Source organism: Engraulis encrasicolus, chromosome 20 (assembly GCF_034702125.1).
Source record: "Engraulis encrasicolus isolate BLACKSEA-1 chromosome 20, IST_EnEncr_1.0, whole genome shotgun sequence".
NCBI classification, from domain to species: domain Eukaryota; kingdom Metazoa; phylum Chordata; class Actinopteri; order Clupeiformes; family Engraulidae; genus Engraulis; species Engraulis encrasicolus.
This window is the reverse complement of record NC_085876.1, coordinates 16,624,014-16,639,013: the sequence shown is the minus strand read 5'-3', so window position 1 is coordinate 16,639,013 and position 15,000 is coordinate 16,624,014. Positions and strand designations below refer to the sequence as shown.

The 15,000-nt window shown below is 45.1% G+C and overlaps 1 protein-coding gene across 1 annotated transcript in view; it reads left to right on the top strand.

Annotated features, from left to right (window-relative positions):
- Window positions 1-15,000, top strand: part of LOC134436343 (receptor-type tyrosine-protein phosphatase U-like) — a 212,020-nt gene that overhangs the window by 149,798 nt on the left and 47,222 nt on the right. Inside the window, exons 8-14 of the mRNA XM_063185500.1 lie at window positions 1-68; window positions 1,620-1,816; window positions 5,052-5,161; window positions 6,089-6,290; window positions 7,783-7,885; window positions 10,446-10,734; window positions 14,418-14,454. The exon at window positions 1-68 is cut by the window's left edge and continues 68 nt beyond it. Coding sequence (XP_063041570.1) covers window positions 1-68; window positions 1,620-1,816; window positions 5,052-5,161; window positions 6,089-6,290; window positions 7,783-7,885; window positions 10,446-10,734; window positions 14,418-14,454 — 1,006 coding nt within the window. The remainder of the gene's footprint in view (window positions 69-1,619; window positions 1,817-5,051; window positions 5,162-6,088; window positions 6,291-7,782; window positions 7,886-10,445; window positions 10,735-14,417; window positions 14,455-15,000) is intronic.

Here is a 15,000-nt window from a genome sequence, read left to right as displayed (position 1 = left end):
GAGCCTCTGGGATACAACCTGACACGCTGCCACACCTACACACTCTCCCTCTGCTACAGGTATGCTGTGTGTGTGTGTGTGTGTGTGTGTGTGTGTGTGTGTGTGTGTGTGTGTGTGTGTGTGTGTGTGTGTGTGTGTGTGTGTGTGTGTGTGTGTGTGTGTGTGTGTGTGTGTGTGTGTGTGTGTGTGTGTGTGTGTGTGTGTGTGTGTGTGCGAGCGTGCATGTGTCTGTGTGTGTGTGTGTGTGTGTGTGTGTGTGTGTGTGTGTGTGTGTGTGTGTGTGTGTGTGTGTGTGTGTGGTGTATGCTGTTGTATACCATATTTTGTTTGGTTTATATGCTGGTCCTCTTCCCTCTTCAACTCCTCTCTCCTCTACTCTACTCAACTTTTCTCTCAACAACTCCTCTCTTCTACTACTACTCTACTCTACTACTACTAGTCTACTACTACTCTACTCCTCTTCTCTATTCTATTCTCTCCTCAACTCTCCTCTCATCTCCTCTCCTTTAAGCTAGATTTATGCTTCGGACGCATAGAATCTGCGTCCGTCCGTTTTCTGTCTATGCGAGTCCACGCCCCCCTCTCAGAGGCTCTGCGCCCGTCGTCGAGCGCCTCCAAAAAATTCTAACTATCCGTCGGACGGACGCGGAGTACGCAGACAAAAAGGCGCTATGATTGGTCGTCTCGCTACTTCCTTGTTCTGTTCTTGTGGCAGCGCAATGCCAGTAGTTTGCGAGAGCAGAGCTGTATTCTGTTAAAAACTTTATTAATGCCTTGTTTGTAAATGTGTGTAAATACACGAAGCTACAAGCTAAGTAACAAACAATGCATCAGTTGAACACTCGTGGCACAATGCCTGCGGTTTTACTACCGTTCCTCCACCGAATGTAAACACACATCGGCAGAATCAACTGTCTTCACATGCTTGCATTTTCTGCTCGTGAAAACAGACTGGGTATGTCAAATAATGATACCAGTGCATTGCCTTTGCAATTTGTGTGAAAATACCTAGCTGACCGCGATAGAAAGCAACATTGCTTAATAATGACCGCAGTGCTTACAATGTAGTGAAAGTAGTCTAATCGCGCAATTTCAAATGTGGCTCGCGACGAGACCTCGGACCTCGCAGAACTCGCAGATGCATGAATACAATGTTGGTTCGTGGCCACTCCCACGCGAGTTTTGACGAGCGCAGTTGCAGAAGTCTAATCTGACCTTTACTCTACTCTACTGTTCTACTCTACTCCTCTACTCTACTCTCTCCTCAACTCTTCTCTACTCTACTCTACTATTGTATTCTACTATACTCTACTCCTCTTGTCTACTCTACTTTCTCCACAACTTCTCTCTGCTCTACTCTCTCCTCAACTCTTCTCTACTCTCTTCCCTCCTCTACTCCTCTCTACTCTACTCTCTCCTCAAATCTTTGCTACTCTACTCTACTCTCTATTCTACTTTACTCTCTCCTCTATTCTCTATTTTACTCTTCCCTACTCTCATCTCTTCTCTGATCTTCTCTTTAGCTACTCCGTGCCAGCAGGGGTCCTCATCACCAGCTCTGGTACCCTGAACGCCGGGGTGGTTGGTGCAGTGGGTCTAAGTGGCAGCCCTGTGGCCAGCAATGCTAATGGCAACGGCGTTGGCCTGGGAGGGACAAACAGCACGGTAAGCGAGTGTGTGGAGCTGGAGAGGAACACGTCCCACCATACGCTGAGGGAGCTGCCGCCGTTTCGCACCGTCAACGTTCACCTGGTGCTGGCCAATCCGGAGGGGAGGAAGGACGGCCGAGAGGTCACCTTTCAGACAGAGGAGGACAGTGAGTGGACACACACACACACACACACACACACGCACGCACACACACACACACACACACACACACACACACACACACACACACACACACACACACACACACACACACACACACACACACACACACACACTGTTAGGGCAGAGACGTCACCTGTCAGACAGAGGAGGACAGTGACACGCACACGCACACGCACACGCACACGCACATGCACATGCACACGCACACGCACACGCACACACACACACACACACACACACACACACACACACTGCTGGTTAGGCCAGAGAGGTCACCTTTCAGACAGTGACTGGACACACTCACAGACACAGACACAGACACAGACACAGACACACACACAGACACAGACACAGACACAGACACACACACAGACACAGACACACAGACACAGACACAGACACACAGACACAGACACAGACACACACACACACACACACACACACACACACACACACACACACACACACACACACACACACACACACACACACACACACACACACACACACACACACACACACACACACTGCTGGCTAGGGGAGGCAAGGGATGAAGACCAGAATGCCAATGTCCAAATCATTTTAGAAAACCTGTCCTAGTATTGGAGACTATTAACTATCAATGACTTGTTTCTGTCTACACAAACAAGTGCAAACCTATGTGACATATGCAAAATGACACACCACCCACTCACATGCTAAATCAATACACCCACACCATCTCGCACGTCCCGCCCTCCACCACCCCTCGGAGTGCTGTGTTCTGCCTCGATGGTCAGAAGAAATTTGACTGAGAAAAGTCTGTTGATGCTGATGAGAGAGATGTGTGTGTGTGAGAGAGAAGAGGGAGACAGAGAGAGAGCACATGTGTGTATGTTTCCGTGCAAAGCTGATATTAATGTGTGCCTACATCTGTCCCGTCGCTCCTCCGATCTCGGGTCAGTGGGCATTTAGTCAGCCGTCCGCCTGCGAAAAATTAATTCATTTATTTTCCCGATTACCAAATCATCATCATCACAGTAATGCAAGCGAGGACTGGCCTCGTCTCATTATGCCTTGCTTTGCCTTGCCAAGCCAAACCCAGAGCAAACACGAGCAATTATGGACCCAGAAACATTACTAAATATTGACTTACTGAACTGAAAGAGGGAGGAGGAGGAGAGGAGGAGGAGAAAGTGGAGGGGAAGAGGAGGTGGAGGAGGAAGAGGAGGAGGAGAAGGGATGGATCATCCAAGGTATGACCTCTGTGGATTGTAATAAATAAAAGAAATGAAAGAAATAAATGAATAAATAAGCACACAATCGAACAGGCTCTGGATGAAAAATTAATCCCTGTGGGCCCCCCATACACAGCGCAATACAAAATAGAGGATTTTTTTTTTGCTTACTTGCTTATTTGGTCTTTTTTTCTGTTGCTTTCTTTTCTTTTCTTCATTGAAATTCTTGTTATCACCAGTCAGGAGGCTTGGATAGAGGGATTCATTTTCATCAAAATGTGTTTTTATCTATCTCTTTATCTCTCTGTCTCTCTCTGTCTCTCTGTATCTCTCTGTCTGTCTCTCTCTCTCTCTCTCTCTCTCTCTCTCTCTCTCTCTCTCTCTCTCTCTCTCTGTCTCTCTCTCTCTTGGGCACCAGCTCTTCCCTTTAATATTGTGTGTCAGATCAGTAATCCTAAGTGAGAAATGAACCATCATGTGATGAACCACCATGTCAGCCCAAATGAATTTGGAGGAGAAAGCAAGGGGATGAAATGATAACAGAGAGAAGAATGGAGAGAGAGAGAGAGAGTGGCCCTGCCATGGCGCTAACGGTAGGGCACTCGACTACTACGTGTTGGATTCAAGTCCGGGTCCTTTGCCGGCCCTTCCCCGGCCCTTCCCCGTCTCTCTCTCTCTCAGCCCACTCGCTTCCTGTCCACGTTTTCAGTGTCCTTTCTAAAATAAAGACAAATAGCCCCCAAAAACGGAAAAAAACAGAAAGGGGAAAAGGAAAGAATGTTGAATGGATACGTTGCATAACTTTGTTTGTGTGAACGCAGGGTTACTCTCTCCAGCATACAGGCCAGGGCCGCTGACGGTTTTTACTGGGCCTAGGACAAAGTCATCTGAAAGTGTCCCCCATCCAATACAATGTAATGAAAACACGATTTTCGTACATTTCATATGTATCATCAGCTCACATTGATATACATTTATATTCTCATGGCTGAGTCCATGCATTCACATACACAGCACATACTCTAGGCATGCACGCCCACACCATGTGAACCAAGTCAAAGGCTCATTTGCATGTACTTAATGGTGTGTGTGTGTGTGTGTGTGTGTGCGTGTGTGTGCGTGTGTCTGTGTGTGTGTGTGTGTGTGTGTGTGTGTGTGTGTGTGTGTGTGTGTGTGTGTGTGTGTGTGTGTGTGTGTGTGTGTGTGTGTGTGTGTGTGTGTGTGTGTGTGTGTGTGTGTGTGTGTGTGTGTGTGTGTGTGTGTGTGTGGGCATATGAGAGGTACACGTGTTCATTTATATTCTGCTGTCCATGTGTGCTCATACTGAAGTCTGCACACTCCCACATGAACACACATGTATGTCTGACCTCCACAGTATCTACATGATCTGAGTATCACAATGCTCTGCCTACCAATTCTACTGGCATGTGGACATACGTAACTACTGCTCTGTCTGCGTGCGTGTGTGCACATTAGAGAGGTACACGATTTATATGCCGGGCTGTCCATGTGTGATCATGCTAATGTTTGCACACCGCCACATGTGTATGTATACATATGTCCTGAGTACACTGTTCACACGTCTCTGCCTGTGAGAAGGCGTTTCTCTCTCACTTCTCACGTGCTGCGCTTGGAACTGCTCTGAACAGCGCTCGCAACAGCAAGTGGGAAAATGGAACACTTGCAATTGCAACATTGCAACTTTCGCGCACGAATACATACTCGCGTGCAGACACACACACACACACACACACACACACACACACACATGAATTCCAGACAGCTACGTTGTGAAAATGGACTGCTTTGTGTCAGGTTTGGTTGGGGAATTTAAACAGTGTTTGGGGCCACAGTCTGACATCCTAACCGCTTACCAATGACTGCCCTCTATATTACCCACGATATTTTTTCCTTTCTTTTGATGATATTTTCCCTCCTCTTGTGTGTTGATGTGAATGTGTGTGTGCTTGCATGTGTATTTGCGTGTTAATATGTTTGTAGTTCCTGGAGGTATTGCCCCTGAGTCATTGAGCTTCACTCAGTTGGACGACATGATCTTCCTGAAGTGGGAGGAGCCAGTGGAACCAAATGGACTCATTACACAATATGAGGTCAGTAGCAAAGCATTGGGGACTGTTGTGTGAGGTGTAGAAAAACAAATTAGCACAAGAGATATGACATAAAAAAGTGTTACACCTTTACATTAATTAAAATGACACTCGCCACAAAACCCACACACGTCACAAACATAGACCTGGCCAGGGTCTCAACAGAAAATTGGCTACATTCACAATGGCCGTTCATTTATTTTACTTTTCATTGCTTACATTTTATCAAAACTGTTACTTACAACAATATTGTTACCTACATCAATACTCTTCACCATTATCTTTTAACTTTTGTCATCTATGCTGCTCTCTTGTATGTTATTGGCCAACTCCTCTCCTCTCCATCCAATTACTTCTACTCGACTTCCACTGCTCAGTAATAAACAAACAAAAACAAAGACAAGGCACGGTGTTGAATGGCCCAGTGGTGTCACATCATAATGACCACCTCAAAAAAAGAAGAAGAAAAAAAACGATGTAAAAAGTATTTAGAAATAAAATAAATAACAAAAAGCTGTACTGTGCATTATCCCAACTCGTCAATTTCTGACTACCTTTGACCAGACGACAAGTTTTGACATCTAAGGTATGCCTTTGGAGTCAAACAGTGACCTGCACCTCAAAGGCTCCCTCTTGTGGCAGCATACCTTCACTGACAGTTAGGGTTAGGGAAATTGCAACATTGTAACTTTCGTGGTGGCAACTTTTCGTGGTGGCCTGCACCTCAAAGGCTCCCTCTTGTGGCAACAATATCTTCACTGACGCCTAGGGTTAGGGAAAGGTTTAGGTTTAGGTGACGTCGTGAACATGCCGACGTCAAAATTTGCTACCTGGTCAACAGTAGTCACAAATTGACAAGTTGGTATTAGATTGAGCTCGAAAACGCAATGATACATGGAATGATCCATCTCAAATCTTTTGCTTCTTCAGATCAGCTACCAGAGTATCGAGTCGTCTGACCCTAGCGTCAATGTTCCTGGTCCTCGTCGCATAATTTTCAAGCTGCGTAACGAGACATACCACATGTTCTCTGGACTCCACCACGGAACCACCTATCTGGTCTCTGTCCGCGCACGCACCTCCAAGGGGTTCGGCCAAACCGCACTCACCGAGATCACCACCAACATATCAGGTGAGTTCTGCACTCACCGAGATCACCACCAACATATCAGGTGAGTTTTGCAGTCACCGAGTGCAGTGGCAGTCTTCCCTACCAGTGTTCAAATCAGTGCTCTCCAACTGAAGAGTTTGAGTGTGAAGAAGACTAGATGGCTGTGACACCTGATTACACAGAGGAGGGAAATGAAGCCAGCCATGAACATATTCAAATCACTCTCAAATACAGTATTTATCATCTGACTAAGACACAAGAGACACAAGAGTCTAATGAAATGAGATGAAATTGCAGCACAGTTGCAATGCTTACTCTGGCAACCATCCTACACAGTGCACCTTTAACAACTACAGATGGGTATTTTGCACTGGTGTCCAAATCAGTGCTCTCCAACTGAAGAGCTTGAGTGTGACGACTAGGTGGCTGTGACGCCTGATTACACAGAGGAGGGAAATTAAGCTGTTAGTCATTAACACACTCAAGGACTTCAGAGCTGGAACAAAATGTACTTTTGAAATTCAAGGTCTAAAGCTGTTGAAGAGATTGATACTTAAACTCAACAGCCAATCAAATTATGGCCTGTGCTTGTATTGTGAATTGAATTGTTTGTAAGTGTGTCTGACTTGATCCAAGGTGCAATGTTCTTAAACTACTGTTCACAAGTTTACATAGTTTTGATCACATGGATCATTTTGTCAAACCTTGCAAAAATGAGTGTTTTTACAAGGGTGAACAATGAAGCTGTTGGATTTTGTAGTTTTTCTATTTAGTTCACACTTTGCCAGTAACAAACTTGTACGACCTGTGTATGGTGTATAGTATTCAATATTCACTTCATATCTTGTAGGTCAACATCTCTTTGTAGACTTTGACACATTCCTATTTGAGAGGAGAGAACAAGTGCCCACAGTGTCACAGCACCCCCGTGATTGCAGCTGGGCTCTATCAAAGGCTGCCACTGCCACCGCCTCACCAGAGTGAACTCGTCATTACCATACATTAACATTTCCACCAGTGCTGCTAAATGGCCCTCTGAGCATTCACATCATCAGCAGCAGCAGGGCTGAGTCACGCGGCTCAAAGAGCAGAAGAATTGTCCCCCACAGCAGCTTCTAACCCGGCTCAGATGCTGTGCAACTATTGCATCAGTGGAATGAATGCAAAATAAGGTTCGAAAGGTATGAAAGTTTGAGAGTTTCAGTGTAGTGTTCTATCAGACAACCTTCTACTTTGCAAAAGTTAAGTTGCATTGCACAATTGCAAAAGTTGCATTTCACAATGTATTATGCAATGTTTTAACATAGAGATTTACATGAATCATTGGCCATTCCTTTTTTTAGTGAGGGTTTACTATGGGTGATTCTGGACTCTGTTAAATAGCAGAACCCCCAACACTATCTCTTTCCAGCTCCAGCATTTGACAATGAGGATGCTCTCTCTCTCTCTCTCTCTCTCTCTCTCTCTCTCTCTCTCTCTCTCTCTCTCTCTCTCTCTCTCTCCCTCTCTCCAGCTCCTGCATTTGACTATGAGGATGCCCCCTCTCCACTCAGTGAATCAGAGAGCACCATCACCGTTGTGTTGCGCCCAGCAATGGGCAGAGGAGCACCCGTCAGGTAACACATACACACACACACACACACACACACACGCACACACACGCACATCTATCATCTGACATTCACGTGAGCCTATGTGTAACAACCAGTATTTTCTCAACATGTTCGCAAGTACATTTTCCTTCCAAAATTTGCCTGCATCCTTATTTTATATCATACTTTATTACTTTATTTTACGTTATATTATATGTATGTTCAAATACCAATGTCAAAAAAGAAAAAGATGCCTGTAAATGTAAGTCAGTTTATGGAAGCAGTGAAGATCCACTTCAAACATTCGCTTCGGGCAGATGTTTACTTACCTGTCGCTCACTTCCCAAGCGCACACAGGAAGGATTTATGCTAAGCTCTGTAGCTAAGCGTTCGCTAAGCCACCTCCTTTATTCACCCACCGTCTTGACAACCTGAGGCCTAACGCAACACTACTGATGTGTGCTATTAGCCTTCAGGACTCAGTCGATCTAGCAAGGTTTTATTCATTTGGACTCATTTATTGTTTTATTGGGTATGTTTATTCATCTCATGTATTTTAAAGGGACACTGTGCAGGAAATGGTCAAAAAAGGTACTGCAACTATGCTGCTCATTGAAACTGGGTTGGATCGCCAAATTTGATATTTACATGAAAGTTTACTAAGTAATAAACATATATTTTCTAGTATGGTCCAAGTAGAGTCATTTTTGCAGCTAAAAATTGCTATTTTTGGAAATTCAAAATGGCGGACCATGGAGAAGATCCCCCTTTTCATGTATGAAAAGTGCAATTTTTCCAGTCATAATGAATACTTAGAATTTGATGGTGGTGTTAAGTATTCATGAAAAAGGTAACATTAGTGAATGGGCAGCATGATTTCTGGAAATAAATAACTAAAAATCTCACACAGTGTCCCTTTATGGGAAAAGTGTATCATGTCTGTAAAGTGCTGGCAGAGCGCTGGGTTCATACCTGTTCAGTGACATGACAGAGTCATAACAGTGTGATTGAGGTTGCTGATGAAAAGAACACGAGACTAGTTCAAGGTCGCGCTGTCTAATTTCTTCCACTCACGTCCCTTCACAGCAATCTGAATCACACACGCGCACACACATGCACACACACACACACACACACACACACACACACACACACACACACACACACACACACACACACACACACACACACACACACACACACACACACTCACACACACACACACACACACATACACACACACACACACACACACACACACATACACACACCCACACACACACACACACACACACACACACACACACACACACACACACACATATGTGCGCTCAGCTGTCTGACTCAGCAAACTGCCGTCCCCATTTGGCTATGAGCAGTAATTGACACCCTTTCAGAATTCGCCCTAATGTGGCCTAGCCCTTTTAAAATGCCCTAGAAGCTTGTTTTGATTAGAAAGTAATTTTTGTCAGTCACACTTGCTGACACTAGTGTTCAAGGGGATACGCTGTTGATTCAGCTATCATCAGTCACTTTTAATTAGCTTTGGATGATAGGGCTTTTTTTTACTAAGTAAATAAATATTATTTTCAATGAAAATATCTGACTCAACTGATTGAGGGAGTCGGTGTCAATATACCAGAGCTAGAAAGTTCAGTGAGGAACACCAAAATGCCCTGTGGGATATTTTTTTTTTAAGAAATGAAAATGAATTAGGAGTTCTTGAGCTGAAATAACATGATAAGATGAGATGAAGAGAAAAGCACAGAATTCCGAGACGAATAAATATTCATGTAAATGAACCTCAATGGAACTATCTTACTCTGACCTGGCTGATAGAGTGAGCCGATGTCAACACCTCAGCTGCAAAGTTCAGTTAAAAAACCCCAAAGTGCCGAACAAGAAAGTAGGCCTATACGTTTTTAAATTAACTTGAATTTGTGTGTCCTTCAGCTGAAATAATATGATATGATATGATCAGATGGAGAGAAGAAGCAGAGTTATTCAGATTATAATGTGTGCCTTTTTCTGAGTCTTGTGCTTATGGTGAGATGTTTTTGTGGTTTTTGGGTAAGGTAAGGTAAGGTAACTTTATTGATACCCGAAGGTAGATTTGTTCGCAGGTAAAAAAGGATGTGGGAAAATCTACGGAGCCTAGGTGTAGCCAGGCAGAAACTTGTCCTTGTACATATGACTTTGTAATGTCTTTGAGTTTTTAACGTGTTCTTTGTTTGTATGTGCAGCAGCAGCAGTATAATTAGTAGTCATAATTATGGTCTGGCCTTGGTGAGGTTGCCAGTGGCGATATCCAAAATGATCTGCATCTTATGCTGAGCTGGTCTCACTATGATACTGCGTGTGTGTGGTTATAATTTTTGTACGCAACGTAGGAGACCAGTCTCCACATTCTGTTGGAGTGTGTGTGTGTGTGTGTGTGTGTGTGTGTGTGTGTGTGTGTGTGTGTGTGTGTGTGTGTGTGTGTGTGTGTGTGTGTGTGTGTGTGTGTGTGTGTGTGTGTGTGTGTGTGTGTGTGTGTGTGTGTGTGTGTGTGTGTGTGTGTGTGTGTGTGTGTGATGTTCCTCAGTGCATACCACGTGGTGGTGGTGGAGGATGATGGCTCGCGTAAGGTGCGCAGGAGGGAGCTGGGGGGCGGCCAGGGGGGCGACTGCTTTCCTCTGGCCCTGTCCCATAGCGAGGCGCAGGCCAGGGGGGCGCCCCACTACTACACGGCCGAGCTGACCCCCGACAGCCTGCCCGAGGCTGCCGAGTTCACCGTGGGAGACAACCACACCTACAACGGCTACTGGAACTCACCGCTCGACCCCTCCAAGAACTACCTCATCTACTTCCAGGCAGCCAGCAACTTCAAAGGGGTGAGTCGTATTCCCTACAGTACACCTCTTATTATTGGTCAATTTCCCACTATAATAAGTGGCAAACAACTTCAAAGGGGTGAGCCCTATTCCCTACATGTCTTAATATTGGTCAGTTTCTCACAATATCAAGTTGAAAATGTATATGAATCAGCAGAAGCAGAAACCATTTCTGTGACATAAAAAGTAATTTGTTCAGACATGCTGCACACAGTATGGGAATACATTGGAAAAGAGTTGAAAGAGGTAACTTTTTCCATATCTTTCTCCATCTGAGTAAGTCTGTAATGTTCATAAATGGTTGTGAAATCTTCATGATGCTTACAATTGTGTGAAATTAGGTTTCTTTATGACATACAACCAGGATTCTGAAATTAATACTTGCTATTATCTGGAAATGTGGCACCATTTTTCTCAGGTGATGTAGGCCGTTGCTTTTTACAGAGCTGAAGAGCTTTACTAACTATAATCAGCTGATAAGACGGCTGGCTGGAAAAAATACCTGGCTTTGGATTATTGTAGCTTCTGAAGCTGGATTGGACCATGACTGATTATTTCATGCCTGATGGTAGCCGTGCTATACCACCACGCATGCTGTCACCAGGTTCCTCTAAGGATGCCCTCATTTCTCTTTTGAGGGCTGTTTTGAAGTTTGTTTACTCTGGCGGATGAGAAGAAGGCGCCCATTGTTGTCTTGGGGTGAATGTCACTTGGCAGGATGAAGGCAATTATTTAAGAGCTGCCATGCGCTGACCCAATCAGAGCCCAGCGGTGCTGACATGTGGGCGGATGGTGATGTGTGATGTGCTCCGGGTTATGCCTGCTTCCTTTGAAGAGCTTTAGGAGATCAGAAGCTGGAAGTGAAAGAGAATGGGATGGCAAGAGAGAATGAGACGGAGAAGAAAAGAGAGAGACACTGAAAGAAAGAAAGGAGGCATTGAGAATTAGCCAGGAGTGTATCGCCGGGCTGGGAGGAATAACTTGCAGCTGGTGTGTTGCATTGCTTCCCCAGCCCCAGTCATAACAGATACAGTATATCTGTACTAACTGTTAATAGAAGAGAATCCGTATGCTACCAGACACCTTAATTTCCTTCGAGATTAATACATTTTACTCTCCTTTACTCTTTCTCTTTCTCGCTCTCCCCAACCTCACTGTCTCCCCACTCTTTCGACTGTTTCCTGCCTCTGCCATGATTAGATGTGATGAGCTTTCCGTTCCCTTCCCCTTCTCTTCCTTGAAAGAGGTCTATGCCTCTCATAATGACAGTGCAAGCACAAGGCAGTGTGCCATCCTCCCCCTCTTCCTCTTCATCATCCTCCTCCTTCTCCTATTCCTCCTCCCCTTCCTGCCACTCCTGCTACCTCATCATCCTCCTCTTCTTACTTCTCCTCTTCTTCCCTCTCCACCTCCTCCTCTTCTTCTTCCTCTTCCTCTTCTTCCTCCTTCTCCAACCCCTCCTCCTCCTCCTTCTCCTGATGCTTTATTTTCATCATCCTGGTGAACCCAATTGATCAGGTGTTTCTAGTCTGTGAGCAGTAGAGGGATTGGTTGGTTACTAGTCTGTAGTGTAAGCAGTAGAGGGATTGGTTGGTTACTAGTCTGTAGTGTAAGCAGGAGAGGGATTGGTTGGTTACTAGTCTGTAGTGTAAGGAGGAGAGGGATTGGTTGGTTACTAGTCTGTAGTGTAAGCAAGAGAGGGATTGGTTGGTTACTAGTCTGTAGTGTAAGCAGGAGAGGGATTGGTTGGTTACTAGTCTGTAGTGTAAGCAGGAGAGGGATTGGTTGGTTACTAGTCGGTAGAATAAGTAGGAGAGGGATTGGTTGGTTACTACTCTGTAGTGTAAGCAGGAGTGGTTTTGATTGGTTACTAGTCTCTAGTGTACGGTAAGCAGGAGAGGGATTGGTTGGTTGGTTACTAGTCTGTAGTGTAAGCAGGAGAGGGATTGGTTGGTTACTACTCTGTAGTGTAAGCAGGAGAGGGATTGGTTGGTTGGTTACTAGTGTGTTGTGTAAGCAGGAGAGGGATTGGTTGGTTACTAGTCTGTAGTGTAAGCAGGAGTGGGGTTGGTTGGTTACTAGTCTGTAGTGTAGGCAGGAGAGGGATTGGTTGGTTACTAGTCGTTTGAGTAAGCAGGAAAGGGATTGGTTGGTTACTAGTCTGTAGTGTAAGCAGGAGAGGGATAGGTTGGTTGGTTGGTCAGAACACCTTGTTTGTTGGTGTCAAAGAACTTGCATGAACTGCTGTCAGACTGCCTCGGGCCGCGGATCGGCTTTGAGGATGATCCACGTTGGGAAAAGGAGAACAGAAAGAATAGACAATGAATAAACTGGAGAAAGTAGAACAGCAGCCTCCTGTACAGTAATTCGAGTATACTGCCGGCTAAGACAGAGCCCACAACCTGCCCAATTTAGCTGATGTGTCGTTGTGTTTAAGTTGTTTGTATCTGTGTTGAAATTTGTGGCATGTAAACCAAAGTGGCAGATCAGTCCCCGGCTTCACCAAGACACAGCACTTACAACACCACGGCAGTGTCACCACCGCGACACAGCACTTAAAAACTACAGCAGTGTCACCATATCTGAATAATGTTTGCACTTATGTGATGACAGGTAAAAAAAAAACAGTTTGTCAGTTTATATAATTATATTACGAGAACTTCCCACCCCTCTGCGGTCCTGATACTGTTGAACAGTATGTACAGGTGTGTGTGTGTGTGTGTGTGTGTGTGTGTGTGTGTGTGTGTGTGCGTGTGTGTGTGTGTGTGTGTGTGTCTGTGTCTGTGTCTGTGTCTGTGTCTGTGTCTGTGTCTGTGTCTGTGTCTGTGTCTGTGTATGTGTGTACTGTGGTAGTCTGAGTTCCCTTCCATTGGTTTATTGGAGATGTATTGGGGCACATGATGGACTGTGACATGCTTGGTATGGGGCAGGCGTGACGTTGTAAAGACGTTATAATGACCACATCATGAAGGGCTGTGACAGAGTTGGGTTGGGACAGGGGTGACGTTGTAAAGACGTTATAATCACCTCATGCTGGACTGTGACATGCTTGGTATTGGGGCAGGGGTGACGTTGTAAAGATGTTATAATCACCTCATGATGGACTGTGACATGTTTGTTATTGGGCAGGGGTGACGTTGTAAAGACGTTATAATGGGCCCTGCCGTGGCCTAACGGTAGGGTACAGGGTTACTGCCCTGGAGACCGGGGTTCGATTCCGGCTCAGGTCATTTGCCGATCCATCCTCATCTCTCTCTCCCCACTCATTCCTGTCTCTCCTCCACTGTCCTATCAAAATAAAGGCAAAAATAAAATAAAAGTAAAGACCTTATGACCACCTTATGAGGGACTGTGACAGTTTGGGTTGGGGCGGCGTTGTAAAGACGTTTTAATGACCACCTCATGAAGGACTGTGACATGCTTAGTATGGGCAGGGATGATGTTGTAAAGACGTTATAATGGCCACCTTATGAGGGACTGTGACAGTTTGGGCAGGGGTGACGTTGTAAAGACGTTATAATAACCACAGTCATGATGGACTGTGACATGCTTAGTATGGGGCAGGGGTGACGTTGTAAAGACGTTATAATAACCACCTCATGAACGACTGTGCAGTTTGGGTTGGGGTTGTGATGGCGTAGTAGTGATCACTTCATGATAATTTTCCCTCTTTTTCTTTTCAGGAGACTCGTATCAACTGTGTCCAGATTGCACGCAAAGGTAATGTCAAACGCCATGTTCATCTTGCAGACTTAAACAATAAATCCCAATGTGAATATGCAGGGTTTGAGGAGATCTCACACACACCTGTTTGCCATGAGGCTAGTCTAAAGTAGACAGGGTGTCTGACTCAAACAGGCAATTGTGTATTGCACACAGCTCACAAGTAATTGTTTTTTTTTGGTAACATGAATATTGAACATGTTCCCTGTCCATCCAGTCCAATCTTATCTTTCGTACTTTTTGTGAACACACACGCACACGTAAACACACACATACACACACACGCACACGCACACGCACACGCACACGCACACTCACACAGACACACATACACATACACATACACATACACGCGCACACGTACACACACACACACACACACACACACACACACACACACACACACACACACACACACACACACACACACACACCACATGTACATACACATACACGCGCACACGCGCACACACACACACACACACACACACATACACACACACACACACACACACACACACACACACACACACACACACACAC